This window comes from Erinaceus europaeus, chromosome 12, assembly GCF_950295315.1.
Source record: "Erinaceus europaeus chromosome 12, mEriEur2.1, whole genome shotgun sequence".
In the NCBI taxonomy this organism is placed as follows: Eukaryota; Metazoa; Chordata; class Mammalia; order Eulipotyphla; family Erinaceidae; genus Erinaceus; species Erinaceus europaeus.
In genome coordinates, this window is record NC_080173.1 from 38,460,812 (window position 1) to 38,484,399 (window position 23,588).

The window sequence follows — 23,588 nt, forward strand, 5'->3', positions numbered from 1 at the left end:
TGTTGGGCCCCTTTATGCCACTTAAAAAAAAAAAACCAATAACAGGTTTTCATGAGCCCACACCTTTTTTTTTCTTCTGTGTGTCGTCAGACCCATAATGAAAGATTCTTCTGTTTTTTTCCTTCTTGTCTTTATTTAATAAGTGGGCTTATATGCTAATTATTTCTCTAAAGGTATTAACTTCTTGTTTCATGTCGTCACTAAGTTCCTGTTTATCATAAAGTATAATGAAAATTTTCCTTTTCCATGCTATCAAAAATATTTTTTGCTATTAATAAAATGTTACTTTTTCTTTTTAAAAATATTTTATTTACTTATTTATTATATAGAGATAGAAATTTAGAGGGGAGGAGAGATAGAAAGGGAGAGAAACAGAGATGCCCTGCAGGTGGGGACCAGGGGCTTGAACCCAGGACCTTGTGTGCTATAATGTGTGTACTTAACCAGGTGTGGCACTACCTAGCCCAGTGAAATGTTATTTTATTAATAGCAGAACAAAAAGAAAGAAAAAGGAAAAACAACCTGCCAGCAACCAAAATCTCCAGCAATACAAGAGCAGTTAAAAAGTATGAGCATTTCCTCTGACACATTGGAAAAATAACAACATGTTAATTATGGTTATCTTTGGGTGACTTGGTGAATTATTTATGTGTTTTCTATTTTTAATTTTCATTTTTTTTGGACAGTGAAGACTAGAAAAACAATAAAAGCTGATCAGCTACTAATAGTAGCTCATTTAGTATTCATTTGTATAATCTTGACTTTAGTAAAAAGGCTGGCTAAAATGTGTTCTATATGTTGATATTTTATATGAAACAGATTTTCTTTCAGAGCTGGAACAACTTTTCAATTACATTTGAATCACAGGCCAAGTGTACTTCTGAACTATCTTTAACAAGTGGTATATACTTTAAAGTATTAGGTTTGTCAGAATTATAGAATTTAGTTTAAATATTAATTTGCTACGGGTATTTAATAGGAACAAAAAATCTGCCAGCGTTATGATCAGCTCATGGAAGCATGGGAGAAAAAAGTGGACAGAATAGAAAACAATCCTCGGAGGAAAGCTAAAGAAAGTAAAACAAGGGAGTACTATGAGAAACAATTTCCAGAAATTAGAAAACAAAGAGAACAGCAGGAAAGATTTCAAAGGTAAGCTCTTTGATATTTGATGGATATCTTATTGGATGGCACTTCTGCGTTTTCATAGTGTTTTTTGTTACCTGAAGATCATTAAGAAAGCTTATAAAGGGATTGGCGAGACAGCTTACCTGTTATTCTTCATGCCTACCTGCCTTTGTGTTTCTCCTTTTCTATCTGAAAAAGTTAGTCCAGAGTGAACCCCCGCAGTGAAAAAACAAACCCAAGTCTAGGCCCATCACCCCAGCACGGCGAGCGAGGCCCAGTGCAACCTAGAAGCACAAGAGCAAGGCCTCTTCTCCGTGCCCAGGGGCACTGGGCAAGCAGGGCCCACAGGGACTGTCCTGCCTCGATGCCCCCAACTTCACATTCCAGTCCTGGGTTACACTAGCACAAAGGACACGGGGAGTCCCGGTTTATTTACAAAATATTAAAAAGTCAGTTCATCATCTACATATTAACCCCCATTCTGCCATTTTATACATGCACTAGTTGGAAAAAATAAAAACTTTCTTTTAAGAAAAGAAAAAGTTACTGGGTGAGAGTGGGCAAGTCTGACCCTCTGGCAGGGAGTCCAGCCAGCTCAGGAATCTTTATCTTTTTTTTTTTTAAGTTTCAGTTACATTTATTTTATACTCAATTTATCTTCTTTTAAATTTTTATTGTCTTTGTTTATTGGATAGAGACAGCCAGATATTGAGAGAGAGAGAGAGAAAAAAAAAAAGAACAGAGAGACACCTGCAACCTTGCTTCACCACTCATGAAGCTTTCCCCTTGCTTGAACAGGGGCTTTGAACCTGAGTCCTTACACATTGTAACATATTCACTAACCAGGTGCGCCACCACACGGCCCCTGGGAATATTTATCTTTAAATATGTAACTTCATTATCAAGGTGGGAGAGATTGTTCACTGGAGGGACAGCTTCTTTGCCATGTGCACAATTCATTATTAATCCCTGGTTGCACATAGGGGTGTGATAGCCCCAGGGGAAGGTTTGGTGCTATGGTCTCCATGAAAAAGTTGGCCCTGAGTGGTAGCATCATGTGACACCAAAAGACAAACACCCAACCAACTGCATTATGAACACACATTGCTTATTAGTGCATTTAATATTACTTTTTACATTTAATTCTGTCATTAAATCTAAGTTTAAGTGAATAGTTCAAGATAATCCTTAACTCGTTGAGAGTACCCATTTCTTTGGAAATCACAGTTAAAAAGACTAGATGTAAATATCAATTAGACCATCATGACAAGCACAATCAAATAGTATTACATTGATTGCTATTCTCCCCCCAAAATTTATTTGGAAAATAATGTTTTATACTACTGTTGTTGACACATAAATATAGTTTATTATCTCTGTGGTAGGTGTCTACATGCTGTCCAAGTCTTTCTTCATCATCATGTCCTGAGTACCTGGTGGTCTCTTCCCAAAAATTTTTTGTGAGGAATGAGGGTTGTTCACTCCCCCATTTAAAAATATTTGATTTTTTTTTTTTAAAGTTGACTGTTCTGTTTTCTGAAGGGCAGAATTAAGACTGCTATTTGGAAATGGTACCAACAACCAGTTTCCTGGAAGTCTCCCATAAGTTCCCATGAAATAGCTTAAAATTTGAATTTGGAATTGTAACCTTAAAATCTTAATCTCAGTATTGATTATTATTATTTAAAGACTTTATTTATTTATTTATTTTAATTTAAGAAAGGATAAATTAACAAAACCATAGGGTAGGAGGGGTACAACTCCACACAATTCCCAACACTCAATTTCCATATCCCACCGTCTCCCCTGATAGCTTTCCCATTCTCTATCCCTCTGGGAGCATGGACCCAGGGTCATTGTGGATTGCAGAAGATAGAAGGTCTGGCTTCTGTAATTGCTTCCCCGCTGAACATGGGCGTTGACTGGTCGGTCCATACTCCCAGTCTGCCTCTCTCTTTCCCTAGTAGGATGGTTCTCTGGGGAAGCGGAGCTCCAGGACACATTGGTGGGGTCTTCAGTCCAGGGAAGCCTGGCCGGCATCCTGATGACATCTGGAACCTGGTGACATTTCCAGAGACTTTATTTATTTATGAGAGATAGGAGGAGAGAAAAAGAACCAGATATCACTCTGGCACATGTGCTGCCAGGGATTGAACTCGGAACCTCATGCTTGAGAGTCCAAAGCTTTATCACTGCGCCACCTCCCAGACCATAAGCATTGATTATTAATAAGTAATAAAAATATAGTACTTAAAAGTAGTCACTCAGGGGAGTTGGGCATAGTGCAGTGGGTTAAGTGCACGTGGCGCAAAGTGCAAGGCCCTGCCCTGCGTAAGGATCCCAGTTCGAGCCCCAGCTCTCCACCTGCAGGGGAGTCACTTCAGGAGCGGTGAAGCAGGTCTGCAGGTGTCTGTCTTTCTCTCCCCCTCTCTGTCTTCCCCTCCTCTCTCCATTTCTCTCTGACCTATTCAACAACAACGACATCAACAGAAACTACAAAAGTAAAACAACAAGGGCAACAAAAGGGAATAAATAAATACATAAATGTTTTTTTAAAAAAGTAGTCACTCAGTATATTTTTAGGTTTCTTTTCTCTAATTCCTAGTTGGTTTTAAAAAATACAGAATTCACAAAATAATCTTTTTGCAAATATTTTAATTGTTTATTCTTCATTAAAGGCTGATGTGAACATTTATGATTTCTCCTTCATATTTAGAGTTGGGCAAAGGGGAGCTGGTCTCTCAGCCACCATTGCTCGAAGTGAACATGAGATCTCTGAAATTATTGACGGTCTTTCTGAGCAGGAGGTAAGGAAATATCACTGATTTAATCCAAGTTAAATCTTTATTTAGTCCTTTTAACTGCATACCCTAGGAACTAATGGTTTATTTGAACATAAATGAGAGAACATAAGATGTCTAAAGAGCGACCAACCATCCGTTGATAAGGCAGTTTTAACATCTGATCTTACCAGTACTTTATAAATGCTTTTGTCTGCATCTTTTGTAGTGATGAAAATAAGAACCTGACTCACAGTAGTAGGGATATGTAGGAGTGAACTAATAGGAGAGAGTAATAAAACAGAGTAGACAGGCTAGATGAGGTGGGGTTGAAAAAGACAAAAATGAAACTCCTGAGATTCTAGATAAGAGAATTGAGATAGTTGGGGGGGGGGCAGGTGATGGCATACCTTTTTAAGCACTCACATTACAGTGCATAAGGACCCGGGTTCAAGCCCTATGTCCCCATCTGCTGGGGGAAAGATTCATGAGTGGTGGATCAGGGCTGCAGGTATCTGTGCCTCTCTTCCTCTCTATTTCCCCTCTCAATTTCTCTCTGACTCTATCCAATAATAAATAAATAAATAGTTGTAACATTTCTTTTTTTTAATTTTTTTTCTTTTTTTTAATATTTATTTTATTTATTCCCTTTTGTTGCCCTTGTTGTTTTATTGTTGTAGTTATTATTGTTGTTGTCGTTGTTGGATAAGACAGAGAGAAATGGAGAGAGGGAGGGGAAGACAGAGAGGAGGAGAGAAAGATAGACACCTGCAGACCTGCTTCACCGCCTGTGAAGCGACTCCCCTGCAGGTGGGGAGCCGGGGTTCGAACTGGGATCCTTATGCCGGTCCTTGTGCTTTGTGCCACCTGCGCTTAACCCGCTGCGCTACAGCCCGACTCCCAGTTGTAACATTTCTTAATAGCAAAGGGGCATGTATTTTGCAAATGTTTGTTCATTTGTGGACTTGAGGTGTTGGTGGGATTTCATTGTCCTCTCTAGCTGCCTGAGTCTGGGAGAGACATGATCTAATACTAATAAACCAATGCTTGTGCTGGGGAGATAGCATAATGGATATGCAAAAAGTCTTTCAGCTGCCAGAGGTCTCAGATTCAATCCCCAGTACCACCATAAGCCAGAGCTGAGTATTGCTTTGGCTAGCTATGACTGAATCTTTTTATTTATTTATTTTTTTATTTTTTTATTTCTTTATTGGGGAATTAATGTTTTACATTCAACAGTAAGTACAATAGTTTGTACATGCATAACATTCCCCAGTTTCCCATTTAACAATACAACCCCCACTATGTCATTTATCATTCTTCATGGACCTGTATTCTCCCCACCCACCCACTCCCACCCCAGAGTCTTTTAATTTGGTGTGATATGCCAATTCCATTTCAGGTTCTACTTGTGTTTTCGTTTCTGATCTTGTTTTTCAACTTCTGCCTGAGAGTGAGATCATCCCATATTCATCCTTCTGTTTCTGACTTATTTCACATAACATGAATTTTTCAAGGTCCATCCAAGATCGGCTGAAAACGGTGAAGTCACCATTTTTTACAGCTGAGTAGTATTCCATTGTGTATATATACCACAACTTGCTCAGCCACTCATCTGTTGTTGGACACCTGGGTTGCTTCCAGGTTTTGGCTATTACAAATTGTGCTGCCAAGAACATATGTGTACACAGATCTTTTTGGATGGATGTATTGGGTTCCTTAGGAGAGGAATTGCAGGGTCATAGGGTAGGTCCATTTCTAGCCTTCTGAGAGTTCTCCAGACTGTTCTCCACAGAGGTTGGACCAATTGACATTCCTACCAGCAGTGTAGGAGGGTTCCTTTGACCCCACACCCTCTCCAGCATTTGCTGCTGTTACCTTTTCTGATGTATGACATTCTCACAGGAGTGAAGTGATAACTCATTGTTGTCTTTATTTGCATTTCTCTGACAATCAGAGACTTGGAGCATTTTTTCATATGTTTCTCGGCCTTTTGGATCTCTTCTGTGGTGAATATTCTGTCCAAGTCCTCCCCCCATTTTTGGAAGGGGTTATTTGTTGTCTTGTTGTTGAGTATAGCAAGCTCTTTTTTTTTTTTTTTTTTTTTTTTTTATTGTTGAGCAATCCTGGACCCAAAACTTGGAAAAGTGGAGAGGAAGTATTAGGGAGGTACTCACTGCAAACTCTAGTGTACTTCTGCTTTCTTACTTTGGTGCCATACTCCAAATTCAGTCAATTTCTGCTTTGCGTTTCTACTTCTTTTTTTTTTTTTACATGCATAACATTCCCCAGATTCCCATTTAACAATACAACCCCCACTATTTAATTCATCAAGCAAGCTCTTTATATATGTTGGTTATTATCTGATGTATGGCATGTAATGATCTTCTCCCATTCTGTGAGGGGTCTCTTGGTTTGGGTAGTGGTTTCTTTTGCTCTGAAGAAGCTTTTTAATTTGATGTATTCCCATAGGTTTGTGCTTCCTGACTGGATCTTTTTTTTCTTCTTATTTTATTTTATTTTTTTTTACCAGAGCATTGCTCAGCTCTGGCTTATGGTGTAGGCAACTGAACCTAGGAATCTAGAGCCTCAAGTCTCTTTGCATAGCTATTATTTTACTTATTCCTGCCCTTACTGTACTTCTTAGTAGTCCTCAAACTGTCTCTTTAGGTTGGTCCTGACACCGTGTATTTTGAGATTCAAATGACACTAGTAGCCTTCAGAACATTTGTGTCATTTAGTGTTTTTGTTTCTTTTGTTTTTATAATAGTTATTTATTTATTTATTTTTTTGCTAGATCAGCTCTGGTTTCTGGTGGGGGGTGGGTGGGAATGAACCTGGGACTTTGGAGCCTCAGGCATGAGAGTCTCTTTGCATAGCCATTATGTTATCTACCCCCACCCATAATAGGACTTTTTAAAAAACTCTTTATCTCAAAACTTGAAGGTCTTGCTTATTTGAATATGGTGACACACACATACCCAAGTAATTATAAAATACATAATATGTTGCTATGTATTTCAAGAAGTGTAATACTCATACAGTAGTACTAAATCCCTGTTAAATTTCTTGGCTTGTTTTTTGACTAACCCCAATAGGAAACATCTGTGAGCATCATACCTTTTATCAGTTCAGGTGACTGCATGCTAATGTGCTTGTCCCAAACTGTACTTTTGTGTTCAAATAGATTGCAAGTACCCCCAAAATAGAGACTTCATGAGAACTTGAATATTAGGCATTGCCTACTAATATGAGGAAAAGTTTTAGGAAAAAGCCTTAACCTAGCGTTTGGATAAATTCTTATAATTTTGGGGCTGGGTGGTGGTGCACCCACTTGAGTGCACATGTTTTGTGCAAGGACCCAGGTTCAAGCCCCCAGCCCCTACCTGCAGGGGGAAAGCTTCACAAGTGGTGAAGCAGGGCTGCAGGTGTCTCTCTGTTTCTCTCCCTCTCTATCACCCCCTTCCCTCTCGAATTCTGGCTGTCTCTATCCAAAATAAATAAAAAGATAATTAAAAAATACTTGTAATTTTAATAAAGTTTTTAATCTTTTAATGAAAATGTGTAATTACAAACCACCTAAGTTAAACTTTGGGGAAAAATTAATTGTATACCCTCAGTAAATATTTAATATATGAGTATATTATTTAATATATTTTAGATCTTATGATATATACTACATTTTCAATTGAACTGCTTATATGACTTTCTTGAATTGGTCTATGGCCTTTAAATTTAATTTTAAATAAGTTGATTTTATTTTATTTTCCTTTTTATTCTTTCTTTTTGACACCAACAGCTATCACTAGGGCTTGGTGTCTGCATGGTGATTCCACTTATTTCTTTTTTTCTTTCTCTCCCTCTCCCTTTCCCTCGCCCTTTCCCTCTCCCTCTCTCTTTCTCCAGGGTTATCACTGGGCTCCATGCCAGCACTACGAATCCACAGCTCCTGTGGCCCATTTTTGATTTTTTTTTTTTTTATAGGACAGAGAGAAATTGAGAGGGGAGGGGTAGATAGGGAGAGAGAAAGACACCTGCAGACCTGTTTCACTGCTTGTGAAGCTCACCCCCTTCAGGGGGGGAGCCAGGGACTCGAACCAGGATCCTTCAGCTTCATACTGTGTGTGTTTACCCCAGTGCGACACTGCCTGGCCCCTATATATTTCTTATTCTAACAGAGAGAAATGGAGAGGGAAGAAAATGGAAAGAGAAAGTGAGATATATATCTCAGCATTTCCCCTTACGAGTAGGGACTGGGCACTTGGACCTGGACCTTTAAGCATATTAACATGTGCCACTGTCTAGCTGCTCCCCCCCCCCATTCCCTTCCTCTCCTCCTTCTCCTCAGGCTTCTAAGTCCAGACTTCTACCACTGTGCCACCTTCCAGGCTTCCCTCCTCCTTCTCCTTTCTTTTCTTTCATTAGATTCATTTATCAATGAGAGAGAGGGAGGAAAACAGAACCAGAGCATCACTCTGGCACATGTGATGCCAGGATCAAACTCATACTTGAGAGTCCCACACACCTCATCTACTATGATGCCTTCTTAGTCTGTAGATTTATTATTTTAAGTTGATTATGCATTGTTTTATGATGTTATGAGGTTTTAGGTGTATGTGTACTCTGACAACACACATTACTAAAGTTCCTGTGCAGTTACACAAAATAAAGTCCTCCATTTATCCTTCCCCTTCTTTCTGATACCCACCATGTTTTCAGTTGTTTGTTCTGTTCATCTTAGTTTTTGCAATTTCATTTTTTTAAGTGAAATCATCTGTTAGTTGTCTTCCAGTTGCTTACTCATTAAATTGCATTTCTTCTTCCTCCTCTCCACCCCCACAGAACAATGAGAAACAAATGCGGCAGCTCTCTGTGATCCCACCAATGATGTTTGATGCAGAACAGAGACGGGTTAAGTTCATCAATATGAATGGACTTATGGAGGATCCTATGAAGGTTTATAAAGATAGGCAGTTTATGAATGTTTGGACTGACCATGAAAAGGAGATCTTCAAGGACAAGTAATTTAAAATTTAAATTATTCTCTAAATAGAAGCTTATATACAATGGTAAAATAATATTTGATATTTACTTGTAAACCAAAATATTTTCCCAAAAGTTTGGGCACATTTTGGTTTTTGGATGAGTATTGTGAAAAGTGATAATATAGATTCGGTATGATTTTTACTAAAGTTTCTTGGTGGTAGGTAATACATGTAACAGGCAAGATTTGGGTGAAGGAGTCATGATTAGGATAGTATCCAAACTTGGGTGTCCAAGTCACCTGAGGGAGCCATTCAAAAGTGCAGATTTCTGTATTTCCCCAATGGTCATCAGTCTTTTATTTTTTTTTAATTTTTTTTCTTTTTTTTATATTTATTTTATTTATTCCCTTTTGTTGCCCTTGTTGCTTTTTTTTTTTTTTTTTTTTTTGATGGATAGTGCTGGGAGTCTGTGCCCCTCAAAGAGCCTAGTAATTCTGCAGTTGTTCATCAGGTTGGCATTCAGCGATCACTGGGAATTAGTCTGTATACATTAGTTGCCTCATTTTTTCTCCTGGAGATGTTAAAATGTTTGTGTTCTTTTTTTAATTCAGATTTATTCAGCATCCCAAAAATTTTGGATTGATTGCATCCTATTTGGAAAGGAAGGTAAGAGATTGTTTATGTTAAAAGTGTTTTTTGGGGGCCAGGGCTAAGCCCTCCAAAAAAACCGGGTTAAGCACAAATGGCGAAAAGCGCAAGGATTGGCATAGGGAAACCATTTCAAGCCCCCGGCTCCCCTCCTGTAGGGGGGTTGCTTCACAAGCGGTGAAGCAGGTCTACAGGTGTCTTTCTTCCCCCTCCCCCCATCTTCCCCTCCTCTTGATTCTGTCTGTCCTATCCAACAACAACAGCTATAACAACAACAAGGGTGACAGCTAGGGCAACAAAATGGAAAAGGTGTCCTCCAGGAGCAGTGGATTCTTAGTGCAGGCACCGAGCCCCAGTGATAACCCTGGAGGCAAAAAAAAAAATGTTTATACATTTGATTGGTTCTATTTAAACCAGTTTTTGCAAAGCACTTAATACAGAAGAGATTCACCCGTCATTAGTAATAGTGATATTTACAGTTATATGTTGATAAATACAAAGCACAGAACAGAATGATTTTCATGTTTGATGAAAAGTGGCCTGATGTCAAATGATAAATTCATTTTTTTCATAAATTAATTAGATTTCTAGATAAAACACTAAAGTTCTGTAGCCTGGCTGGACAAGCCAGGGATACACACCAAGTAGAGGGTTACTAAGTATAAGGACCAGGGTTTATTTCCCCAATTTACACCTGTAGGAGGGAAGTTTCATGAGCAGTAGAGAAGTGAAGGGGAGGGGAAGGAAGGCAGGCAGGCAGCAGGCAGGTCATTGAGAGTGGTGGATTTTATTTTTAGGGCACTAGGAGCCTTCTGCATGCACAGTTTCATAGCTCCCAGACTGACTTTTCTCCTTCCCATTTAAAAAAAAATTCCAGATACACAGAGAAAGGCAGAGGGGGAGAGACCAAAGCACTGGTTTGCCGTCTGTGTAGTTTCTCCGTGTTGTGGTAGAGCCAGTTATTGAAAGAGATATTTTGGATATTTACATGTGAACAGTAAAAAAATGTAGTTACTGACTAATAAAGAAGTGATCTATCATCTCATATAATTTAGGTCAGGATACTGTCTATTAATATGTAGATGCAACATGTGTATTCTTAGAGAATAGATATGACTTAATATGTTAAATACAGACCCTGGTGGTGGCTCAGTGGTAGAGCTGTACCTTCCATGAGTGAGGACCTAGGTTTCAGTCCAGCAGTGTGGATAGGGGTTGAGCTCCAAGTATGGTTGAGTGATGTTCTGATGTTTCTCTTCCTCATTCCAGAGTGTTTGTTTGTTTGTTTGTTTCCCTCTTCAGTCTGTCTTTCAAAATGTAGAGTGAAAAAATGAGCAGAGCAGGCAGTTCAGCAGTGTAAAAAGACTTTGGACTCACTCTCTGGCAATGCATTAAAAAATGCTAGCCATGTATGTTTTCTCTTCAGTGTTGGAAATTCTGGTATTGAGAATACCAAACATTATCTTTGACAGTCTTAACTTGAGGCCTAGGAAGTGATACAGTAAGACACTGAACTTAGAAGCCTAAGGACCCAAGTTCAGTCCCTGACATCCCATGTGCCACAGTGATGCTCTTTTTTTCTCTCATGTAAATAAATAAGTAAATAAAATAATTTTAAAAGAAAATGTTAGCTTGATTAAAAATATTTTATTTACTTCTCAAAAAGATCTTCTTCCTTACAGAGTGTTCCTGATTGTGTTTTATACTACTATTTAACTAAGAAAAATGAAAACTATAAAGCCCTTGTAAGAAGAAATTATGGAAAACGGAGAGGAAGAAACCAGGTTTGTTTTATTACTGTATTGAAAGATGTTTGAGGATTGGTGGAAATATGAAGATGTGCTAAAGTAGTACCCTTCTACTTAGTGTGTACTTGTAGGTGTTGAAATTTTTATATAGCATGATTGTTGATCCAAGTTGAGGGCAAGGTCCTATGGGGACCCACAAAGGGGTCTGTTGTATTGTTCCTGATAGCAATGACCGCTAACAATGGAGAGAGGGATTTTTTCAAGGTCTCTAGGCCCATCATGTCTGTTTGGGAATCTCAGGACCCCCGGATTAGGACCCCAGCTGATGGGGTGGCCTGATAGTGACTAAAGAGTTAAAGTATGCCAGTCTCTTGCATACTTTTGCAATCCTTGCTTTGATAAGCTTAGCTTTGGAGTGAGTGAGGGAACTATAATAGGAAGTAAGTGAGGAGGGTATCTAAGACTAAGCAGACACTATTTCATTATGAACTTTATACTGACTCACTATAGGCTATTGTGTATTTTTGCTTTCAGGTATGTATTTTGCCATAATATATGGATACATATAAACATATGCCCTATCTCATGGGACCTGGTCTATATCTAGGTTTTGGGACTTTGTTAGGAAGTGAACCTCCTGGAATGGAATTAGAGAATACTATGAAAGGAAAGGTCTCACCCGAGTAATGACTGACGTCTCTGGACACAGTCTGAAGTGAAGCATTGATTGCGTTGATTAGGTTTGGATCGGCGGATGCAATATCATTTGGTGTGAATTGAGTGAAGCATTCAGGAACATGAGCCCCACCCTAGAGGTTCCAGAACTGAGGGAAATATAGGCTCTATAGAGGAAGTGAGAGGTTCCTGCTGTCTTAGGGCTTAAGAAGGCAATAGATAGTTATTACTTGCCGGGATAGCCTGAGGGTACTTCTTCCCGAGCTAGTGCTCTCTGGCTTGGAGAGAACTCAACTGGAGCCGATCTAGGCTGCTGCGTGGGAGAGGGATCAGGAACTCGTGCTGCACTAACTTCCACAGGAGATACACTCTGGAACTCTCGGAGCCAGAAAGCAATTTCCAGGTGTCTTTAATCAGAAGAGCAGCTGTTTTTATACTCTCCAAGTAGGGTGGAAACAGGATGTGATATAGAGAGGGTGGAGAGAAAAGTGACTGGTGAAAATCAGGGTGTGACAAAGAAGGGATCAGGGTGTGACAAGGAGGGGGTGGAGCAGGTGAGAATCCTATCACTGAACCACCAATGCCCTGGAGTGCTTTATGTAAAAGTGATTTATGTAAATAGACCAATGCTTTGGATCAGTAAATCCCTATATAGGCATATGGTTAAGCAGAAGCCAGGGGGAGGTGGCATACTACCCAACAATTACTATAATCACATTATTCGGCAGTTGGGTTAACTTTGAAATATCCCTGTTAGGATTTGCCGTATCATATACAACATCACCATAATATATGTCCTTTGACATTATTTGTATATAGCTGTGCCACCATATAGCTGTTTATTCTTTAGTCATTTCATTCATTATTGCCTGCTATTCAAAACATTTTTTGTCTATTTTCTAAAGATGAGCACTTTAAGAAATGTGAGTGTTAGATATACAGTTAGACATGGTAGTAACAAAACACAAAATAAATCATGTAAGAGGACTTTGTTGACATTAATTCTGTTTGTCAACTAGTACAAATATACAGATAACTTATTTTACTCTTACCCCCCACCCATATAATGATCTCATCTCTAGTTTATGGTGCTGCGGATTGAATCTGGGACATTGGAGTCTCAGGCATGAAAGTCATTTTGTATAACAATTATGCTCTCTCTATCCTTGTAATCTCCTTTTAAAGCTATGGGGATTGACACTTCTCCCTACAGATACACCATAAAAGCAGCTTCAGCCATATCTTATTAAAACCAAAGGTTATTCCTTACTCTGTGTATGGCCAATTCAATCATTACAGTGATTTGTGCATTTTGCTGCATCCTGATGCATCTTGCTCAAAGGTTAGGCCTGTGGTTGGTGCCAACTGTCCTCCCTGGCACCTTCAGCACTCTCTTTCTGCTCACTGCTGCCTGGCTGGTATGAGTACTACTAGGAGGGGTACCAGAGGTTCTGTTCTGGAGCTGGCACACATAGATACAAATCAACCTGTGCTATTCATTTCTTCTTTCCACATCCTCTGCAGATAAGGAAGTTGTATTTCAGAAGGAATCTTTCCCTCTTCTTCCCATTGACTACTTTAGAGTAGAAACTATAGCTAATTCTCAGTTTCTAGATGTGCTGAATGTTTTTTTTTTTTAATTTCTTCATTGGGGAATTATTATTTTACATTCAACAGTAAATACAATAGTTTCTACATGCATAACACTTAACAGTTTTCCATATAACAATACAACCCCCACTAGATCTTCTGTCATCCTTTTTGGACCTGTGTTCTCCCCCGCCCACACATGCACACAAACCCCAGAGTCTTACTTTGATGCAATATGCCAATTCCAGTTCAGGTTCTGCTTGTGTTTTCTCTTCTGATCTTGTTTTTCAACTTCTGCCTGAGAGTGCGATCATCTGATAATCATCCTTCTGTTTCTGACTTATTTCACTTAACATGAATTTTTCAAGGTCCATCCAAGATCAACTGAAAATGGTGAAGCCACCATTTTTTATAGCTGAGTAGTATTCCATTGTGTATATATACCATAACTTGATCAGCCACGGATCTGTTATTGGATACCTGGGTTGCTTCAGGTTTTGGCTATTGCAAATTGTTCTGCTAAGAACATATGTGTACACAGATCTTTTTGGATGGATATGTTGGGTTCCTTAGGATATATCCCCAGAAGAGGAGTTGCAGGATCACTGGGTAGGTCCATTTCTAGCCTTCTGAGAGTTTTCCAGACTGTTCTCCACAGAGGTTGAACCAATTGACATTCCCACCAGCAGTGCAGGAGGGTTCCTTTGACCCCACAACCTCTCCAGCATTTATTGCTGTTACCTTTTCTGGTGTATGACATTCTCACAGGAGTGAAGTGGTATCTCATTGTAGTCTTTATTTGTATTTCTCTGACAATCAGAGACTTGGAGCACTTTTTCATGTGTTTCTCGGCCTTTTGGATCTCTTCTGTGATGAATATTCTGTCCATGTCCTCTTCCCATTTTTGGATGGGGTTATTTGTTTTCTTGTTGTTGAGTTTGGTGAGTTCTTTATGTATTCTGGTTATTAGCCTCTTGTCTGATATATGGCATGTAAAGATCTTCTCCCATTCTGGGAGGGCTCTCTTGGTTTGGGTATTAGTTTCTTTTACTGTGCAGAAGCATTTTAATTTGATGTAGTCCCAAAAGTTTATGCTTGTCTTAGTCTTCTTTAAAATTGGATTCATTTCATTGAAGATATCTTTAAAATTTATGCAGAAAAGAGTTCTGCCAATATTTTCCTCTAAGTATCTGATAGTTTGTGGTCTAACATCCAAGTCCTTGATCCACTTGGAATTTACTTTTGTATTTGGTGAAATATAGTGGATCAGATTCATTCTTCTGCATGTTTCAACCCATTTTTTCCAACACCATTTGTTGAAGAGACTCTGCTTTCCCCATTTGATAGTCTGGGCACCTTTGTCAAAGATTAGATGTCCATAGGTGTGGGGCCTCATTTCTGGGCTCTCAATTCTATTGCACTGGTCGGTATGTCTATTCATGTTCCAGTACCAAGCAGTTTTGATGACAATGGCCCTATAATACAATTAGAAATCTGGGAGTGTGATGCCTCTAGTTCTGTTCTTTCTTCTCAAGATTGTTTTGGCAATTCTAGGTCTTTCCTGATTCCAGATAAACATTTGTAGCATTTGTTCCATTCTCCTGAAAAATGTGGTTGGGATCTTGATGGGGATAGCATTAAATTTGTAGATGGCTCTGGGTAGTATATTTATTTTGATGATGTTAAATCTTCCAACCCATGAACACGGAATATGTTTCCACTTCTTTGTGTCTTTTTCAATTTCCTTGAGTAGTAACTCATAATTTTCAGTATACATGTCTTTCACTTCTTTGGTTAGGTTTATTCCTAGGTATTTTATTGTTTCTGTTGCTATAGTAAAAGGAATTGATTTCTGGATTTGAATTTCTTCTAATTTAGTGTTTGCATAGAGGAATGCCACTGACTTTTGAATGTTAATTTTATAGCCTGTCACCTTACTGTATTGCCTGATGATATCCAAAAGCTTCTTGCTAGATTCCTTAGGTTTTTCTATGTATACTATCATGTCATCTGCAAATAGGGAGAGTTTGACTTCTTTTCTTCCAATCTGTATGCCTTTAATTCTTTGCACCTGCCTGATTGCTATGGCACAAACTTCCAACACTATGTTGAATAGAAATGGTGATAGTGGGCAGCCCTGTCTAGTACCTGATCTGAGTGGAAGGATCTTTTCACCATTGAGTATGATGTTGGCTATAGGTTTGCTATATATAGACTCCACTATCTTGAGGAATTTTCCATCCATTCCCATTTTTTGTAGTGTTTTGATCATAAAAGGATGTTGTATTTTGTCAAAGGCTTCCTCTGCATCTATTGATATGACCATGTGGTTTTTGGTCTTGCTTTTGTTGATGTGGTGGATCACGTTGATTGATTTACGTATATTAAGCCAACCTTGCATGCCTGGGATAAACCCCACTTGGTCATGATGAACAATCTTTTTAATATATTGCTGTATGTGGTTGGCTAGAATTTTGTTCAATATTTTCACATATGTTCATCAGAGATATTGGTCTGTAGTTTTCTTTTTTGGTTGTGTTCCTGTTTGCTTTTGGTATCAAAGTGATGTTGGCTTCATAGAAGCTGGCAGGGAGTATTCCAGTGTCTTCAATCTTCTGGAAGGCTTTTTTAAGTAGAGGTATTAGTTCTTCTTTGAAGTTTTTGTAGAATTCATTTGTAAAACCATCTGGTCCAGGACTTTTATTTTTGGGAAGATTTTTGAAGACAGTTTCAATTGCATTAGCTGTGATGGGCCCTCTCATGTTATCTACTTCCTCTTTACTTAGTTTTTGAAGTTGGTAGGTACCTAGGAAAACGTCCATTTCTTCCAGGTTCTTTACCTTGGCGGCATATAGTTGTTCATAGAAGCCTCACATGATATGTTGAATTTCTGCGGTGTCTGTTGTGATATCTCCTCTTTCATTTAGTATCTGATTTATTTGGGTCTTCTCCTTTTTTTGTTTTGTGAGTCTGGCTGTAGGTTTGCTGATTTTGTTCACTCTTTCGAAGAACCAACATTTCCTTTCATTGATCTTTTGTATGGTTTTCTTATTTTCAATGTTATTGACTTCTGCCCTAACTTTAGTGATTTCTGTCCTTCTGGTTGCTTTAGGGTTCCTTTGTTCTTCTTCTTCCAGGTCTTGTCTTTAAGATGTGCAATCAGGCTGTTTATTTGTGCTTTTTCTTGTTTCCTAATGTGTGCTTGTATGGCTATGAACTTCCCTCTCAGCACTGCCTTAGTTGTGTCCCAAATATTTTGATAGCTTGTGTCTTCATTTTCATTGAACTCTCAAAATATTTTGATTTCTTCCTTAATTTCCTCTTGACCCAGAAGTTGTTAAGGAGTATACTGTTGAGCTTCCACATTTTGGGACTATTACTAATCTTTTGTTGATTGTTAAGTGTTAGTTTCATTCCACTGTGGTCTGACAAGATGCTTGGGATGATTTCAATGCTCTTGAGTTTGCTGATGCTGTCTTTGTGGCCTAACATATGGTCTATCCTTGCGAATGACCCATGTGGATTTGAGTAAAATGTGTATTCCAGTTTCTTGGGATGAATGACTCTGCAAATGTCCAATAGTTCTAGTTTATCTATCTCTTCATTTAGCTCCCTCATGTCTTTATTGATTTTCTGCCTGGATGATCTGTCAAGTTGACAGAGTGGGGTGTTGAAGTCCCCTACTGTGACTGTGTTGCTGTTAATATATTGCTATAGCTCTTTCAGTAGACTTTGATGTATTTAGATGGCTTCTCATTGGGTGCGTAGATGTTAATAATTGTTAAGTCCTCTTGATTGACTGATCCTCTGAGCATTAAGTAGTGTCCATTCCTATCTTTTCAAATTTTATCTATTTTAAAGTCTATCGTGTCAGATATGAGAATAGCTGTTCCTGCCCTTTTTTGTGGGCCATTGGCCTTTATGATAGTTTTCCATCCTTTCACTTTGAGTCTGTGTTTGTCTTGTTGAGTTAGGTGGGTTTCCTGTAGACAGCATATTGTTGGGTTGTGTTTTCTGATCCATCTTCTTACTCTGTGTCTTTTAATAGGTGAATTCAGGCCATTGGCATTTATTGCTATCAAAGATTGAAGATATTTTAGCAGAGTTTGAGAGTGTTCTGATATATGGCCTATTTATGGTGGTCTGACAGTTTATAGGAGACCTTTCAGAACTTCTTTCAGGGCAGGCTTGGTGATAATTGATTCCTTCAACTGTTGCTTGTCTGAGAAGGTTTTGATGCCTCCATCTAGTCTGAATGACAGTCTAGCAGGATACAGTACTCTTGGTTGAAAGCCTTTCGATATATATCTTGCCATACTCTTCTGGCCTGTAGTGTTTTTGTGCTTTTTCTTGTGCTGCTAATCTTATGGGTTTTCCTCTGTAGGTGACTCTTTGTTTTTCTCTTGCAGCCTTCAGGATCCTTTCTTTATCTTTATTCCTTTCCATTCTACGTATGATGTGTCTTGGTGTCTTTAAGTCTGGGCTAATTCTGTTTGGGGCCCTCTGGGCTTCTTGACCCTTTATGTCTTTGATGTTGTCTAGACTAGAGAAGTTTCCAGCTATTGTGGCCTGAAGAATGCTTTCTTCCTCTCCCTCTCTTTCTTCCTCTGGTAAGCCAATAATGCGTATATTGTTTCTTTTGAAGTCACCCATAGGACTCTGTTGTTGTTTTCAGTATTTCTTTTTTTTTTAATTTTTTTTTTATTTTTAAATTTTTTATTTAAGAAAGGATTAGTGAACAAAAGCATAAGGTAGGAGGGGTACAACTCCACACAATTCCCACCACCCAATCCCCATAACCCACCCCCTCCCATGGTAGCTTTCCCATTCTCTATCCCTCTGGGAGCATGGACCCAGGGTCGTTGAGGGTTGCAGAAGGTAGAAGGTCTGGCTTCTGTAATTGCTTCCCTGCTGAACATGGGCGTTGACTGGTCGGTCCATACCCCCAGTCTGCCTCTCTCTTTCCCTAGTAGGGTGTGTCTCTGGGGAAGCTGAGCTCCAGGACACATTGGTGGGGTCTTCAATCCAGGGAAGCCTAGCCAGCATCCTGGTGGCATCTGGAACCTGGTGATTGAAAAGAGAGTTAACATATGAAGCCAAACAATTTGTTGAGCAATCATGGATCCCAAGCTTGGAATAGTGGAGAGGAAGTGTTAGGGAGGTACTCACTGCAAACTCTAGTGTAATCCTGCTTTCAGGTATATATTTTGCAGTAGTTTATGGATACGTGTGCACATAAGCTCTGTCTCACAGAAGCTGGTGTATATCTAGGTTATGGGACTTTGTTAGAAAGTGAACTACCTGAGATGAAATTAGAGTGTACTATTAAAGGAAAGGTCTCACCCGAGTAATGAAGCTGAAGGGTTGTCATTCCACACGTGAAGTCTCTGGATACAGTCTGAGGTGAAGCATGTTGAGATGGCAATCGTTGCTTTGGTTAGGTTGTGATCGGCGGATGCAATATTATTTGGTTTGGATTGGGAGATGCATACGGGAAAGTGGGCCCTATCCAAGGGTGCCAGGACTGAGGGAAGTAGGGGCTCTATAGTGAAGATGTGAGGTTCCTGCTGCCTTAGGGTTCAAAAAGACAATCAATAGTTAATATTATTATCACATTATTTGTTAATTGGGTTAACTTTGAAAAGTCCCTTTGTTATGGTTTGCTGTACAGTACCCAGTATCTTGTATATAGCTGTGCTATTCAGTATTTCTTAATCTCTTTTTTAGATCTCCTACTTCTTTTTTAGTTGCCTCTAATTCATCCTCGATCTTGCTAACTCTGTCTTCATCCTCATCGATTCTATTCTCTCTCCCCTCTACTGTTTTCTGGAATTCATCTATTTTGTTATGCTGTTCTGATACTGTTTTGGCTTGTTCAGCTGGTTGTGTTCTTAGCTCATCTATTTCAGCTTTCATCTCTCTAATAACCTGTAGATAATTAGTGTTTTCTTCCAGAGTCTCATTTGTTGTTTCTGTATTTCTGAAGACAATTCTTTCAAACTCTTTACTCACTCCTGTGATTATTTCTTTAGCTAGTATTTGGATGTTGACCTCAATATTTTGTGCTTCACCCTTTGGGGGGCTTTTAGCTGGACTCTTGTCCTAGTTTGTTTTTGCATTATTTCTTCTTGTTGGTTTTACCATTTTATATAGTATGTTATGAGGTCCCTCTCTCAGTACTTTTCAAATTACTGATCAGTATTTCCTGGATTGACTTGTGTCTAAGTAAGGTAATTAAAGGGTTCACAATGGTGGAAGTTAACAGTTGTTTCAATAATATTTTAATCCCTGAGTTGGAGCTCAGTGGCTTAAAAGCCTCTTTTGTGCTTTTTCTTCCCTGTTGGCTATGGGAGCCTGAGGGCTTTTAAACTATAAGTAGGCTTCTTAGCTTAATCACTGACTCCTGACCAAGAGCTAAAGCAGGGTGTGGCAGAGATAATCCAGTGGTTATGCAAAGAGACTGTCACAGCCCCACCACCATGCCATGGAGTTATAGGTCTTTTCACAGTTTCCAGGTATAGGTCTTCTCCTGAGTTTCCTAGTAGATCTCTGTCCCCTGGTATCCCTCCCTGCCACTGCTCCAGATTCTAAGGGCAGTAGCCATGGAGACTCACAGTTTCACTTGGTGAGTCTCAGGGGAATCCTCTCCTCCCTTCAGCTGTCTTAACTGATAAACTGGCAGACTATTAGCCACTTAATCTCTCCCTAGGCTCCTCTGTATCCACCAGCCATATGTGTTTGCACTTACCAGTGATTTTGTGGGTTCCTGAAGTCATTCTAGTCCTGTCTTGTTTTGGTCCCAGGTGGTCTCCTTTGGTATTTGTAGTTGATCTGGGAGAGGAGAGGAGAGGAGAGGAGAGGAGAGGAGAGGAGAGGAGAGGAGAGGAGAGGAGAGGAGAGGAGAGGAGAGGAGAGGAGAGGAGAGGAGAGGAGAGGAGAGAAACAGATCTGCTGCTTCTCGTAGCCCCACCTCCAGAAGTCTTCTAACATTTGAATTTATAAATGATTGTTTATTCCTGCAGCAAATTGCCCGGCCATCACAAGAAGAAAAAGTAGAAGAAAAAGAGGAAGATAAAGTAGAAAAAACAGAAAAAAAAGAAGAAGAAAAGAAAGATGAAGATGAAAAAGATGAGAAGGATGACTCTAAGTAAGTTAATAATTTAAAGGGATTTGGGACATAGCTCACCTGGCAGAGGACACACTTTCCATGTCTGAATACCCAGGTTTAAGCTCCAGGCATCACATGGGAAGCACCTGTGTAGGGAAGCTTCACAAGTGATGGAAAGGTCCTGCAATATCTGTGTGTGTGTCCTTGTCCATGTCTGTCTTGTACCTTCTGTCTTGAAAAAAAAATAAGAGAAATTGTGCAGATGTGGAGCTCTGGCAAGAAGCCTGATGTAAATAATAATAATAGTAAATTAGAGTTGAATAATTAATTAAATATTATAATTATTTATTTTTTCTCTGGATTTTTTTTTGCCTCCAGGGTCATTGTTGGGGTTCATTACCTGCACTACAAATCCACTGCACCTGGGGGCTATTTTAAATTTTTTAATAGTTATTTATTATTGGGTAGAGACAGAGGAAAATTGAGAGGAGCAAGGGAGATAGAGAGGGAGAAAGAGATAGAGAGATACCTGCAGTCCTGCTTCACCACTCATGAAGCTTTCCCCTTGCAGGTGAGGACCAGGGGCTTGAACCTGGGTACATGTGCACTTTAATGTGTGCACTTAAGCAGGTTCGCCACCACCTAGCCTTGGCCATTTATATTTATTTATTTATTTTTTTATTGGACAAAAAAAGTTGAGGGTGGAGGAAGGTAGACACCTGCAGACCTGCTTCACTGTTTATGAAGCAATCCCCCACAGGTGGGGACCCAGGGGCTCAAACAGGGATCCTTGTACAAGTCCTTGCACTTCATACTATATGCAGTTAAACCGGTGCACCACTGCCTAGCCCCCAATGTTATATTTATTTATTTATTTATTTCCCTCCTCCAGGGTTATTGCTGGGGCTCAGTGCATGCACTATGAATCCACTGCTCTGGTGGCTATTTTTTCCCCCTTTTGTTGCCTTTGTTTATCGTTGTTGTTATTATTATTGTTGTTGTTACTGATGTCTTTGTTGACTAGGACAGAGAGAAATAGAGAGAGGAGGGGAAGACAGAGAAGGGGAGAGAAAGATTGACACCTGCAGACCTGCTTCCTGCTTATGAAGCGACCCTCCTACAGGTGGGGAAGGGAGGGGCTTGAACCAGGATCCCTACGCCAGTCCTTGCACTTTGCACCATGTGCACTTAACCTGCACTACTGCCCAACCCCCTGTTATAATTATTTGAAGATAGAAAAAAGAATCAACAAGATAGGTGATTTGACTGTCTCATTATTTGATATAATTAAGAAATTTAATATTCCAGTAAATATAACTTTTGGTTTAGCAGACTTATTCCCCAGACATAATATTTATTTTTTTATTTGGAAGTGACCTTATTATTTGTTTTTGAACCTCTGTGCACATTAGTATTAAAATGTTGAAAAGTAATTTTAATTTATATACCTTATATTCTAGTTTTTTATTTTGTATATATATAGTTATTTATATTTATGAAGAAGGCAGAAGTGGGTGAGGTGGAGACAAGAGTACTGTTCAGTTCTGGCTTATTGTGGTGTGAGGAATTGAACCTAAAACCTTGAGCTGTATGCATATGAGTACTGTGCTCTAACACATTGAACTATGGCCCTTATTTAACTTTCACATAAAATAGAGTTCTTTGTTTTTACTATTCATGGTTTCTTATTTATGAAAATAATTTTTGGGAATCGGACTGTAGCGAGCGTAGCAGGTTAAGCGCACGTGGCGGAAAGGGCAAGGACGGGCTTAACCATGCAGTTGGAGCCTGGCTCCCCGCCTGCAAAGGAGTTGTTTTCACAGGTCTGCAGGCATCTTTCTCTCGCCCTCTCTGTCTTCCCCTTCTCTCTCCATTTCTCTCTGTCTTATCCAACAACGATGACATTAATAACAATAATAACTACAACAATAAAACAAGTTCAACAAAAGGGAATAAATAAAGAAATGTTAGAAATAAAAAGAAAAAATTTTTGTTCACTGTAGAAAAGAAAGCAGTGCAGCATGGAGGGTGACTCTGCCCTTTCAGCCTGAGGTTCTCAATTCAGTCCTCTGTGCCACATATACCACAGTGATATTTTTATCTCTCTCTCCTCCCTACTGTGTTTTCATGAGATGTTTTAGGGGTGGGGTGGGATGGGGTGGGGTGGGGAAGCTAAATTAGATTGTGGTTCTCCCATTCAGAAACAACTATTTATATCTTTGTGAAATTACTAGTCGGGAATAGTTTGAGAGTTTAGTAGTTGGGTTGGTTGATTCCCATCCATGTCCCCATCCCCTCAAGGATCAGCTTTTTTGAGACATTGGCTAAAAGCTGCCAATATTAAGTGTATATGTTGATACATTTTTGATAAGTATATGCCACTTACAAGTGCATATGCCATTTAAACATTGCCACAATAGTGATATTAATGAGTTTGACCACTCCTAAAAGTACTTTCAATATTTTTTACCAGGGTTATCACTGGAACTCCATCCATACACCAGATTCTGCTATCCTTGGTGGCTTTTTTCTCCCCACCTATCCCTTTTTTTTTTTCCCTTTCCCTCTCCCTCTCCTTTTGCTTCCCTTTGCTCCCCACCCCCTTTTTTTTTCTTCTCAGCTCTGGCATATGGTAGTGTTGGGGCTTGAATCTGTGATCACTGAGACTTCAACTTCAAGTTTGTGTTTTCTCCCTAACCCTACCCCCAAAGTAAATTTTCTTTTTTTTTTTAATTGGGGGATTAATGTTCTATATTCTCCAGTAAATATAGTAATTTGTACATGCATAACATTTCCCAGTTTTCCATATAACATTACAACCCAAAGTAGATTTTCTTCTGTTAATTTGTTTCACTTTTTACAATTTCTTATGAATGAAGTCATATGACATATAGTATGTGTTTGGCTTCTTTTATATAGCATAATG

At 39.2% G+C, this 23,588-nt stretch overlaps 1 protein-coding gene across 15 annotated transcripts in view; it reads left to right on the plus strand.

Annotated features, from left to right (window-relative positions):
* The window catches only part of NCOR1 (nuclear receptor corepressor 1), a 218,119-nt gene that overhangs the window by 87,277 nt on the left and 107,254 nt on the right, over positions 1–23,588 (plus strand). For all 15 annotated transcript variants that reach the window (XM_060203136.1, XM_060203140.1, XM_060203137.1 and 12 more), the window contains 6 exons: positions 980–1,152; positions 3,845–3,935; positions 8,751–8,929; positions 9,505–9,559; positions 11,224–11,325; positions 20,577–20,701. In XM_060203136.1, coding sequence (XP_060059119.1) covers positions 980–1,152; positions 3,845–3,935; positions 8,751–8,929; positions 9,505–9,559; positions 11,224–11,325; positions 20,577–20,701 — 725 coding nt within the window. The remainder of the gene's footprint in view (positions 1–979; positions 1,153–3,844; positions 3,936–8,750; positions 8,930–9,504; positions 9,560–11,223; positions 11,326–20,576; positions 20,702–23,588) is intronic.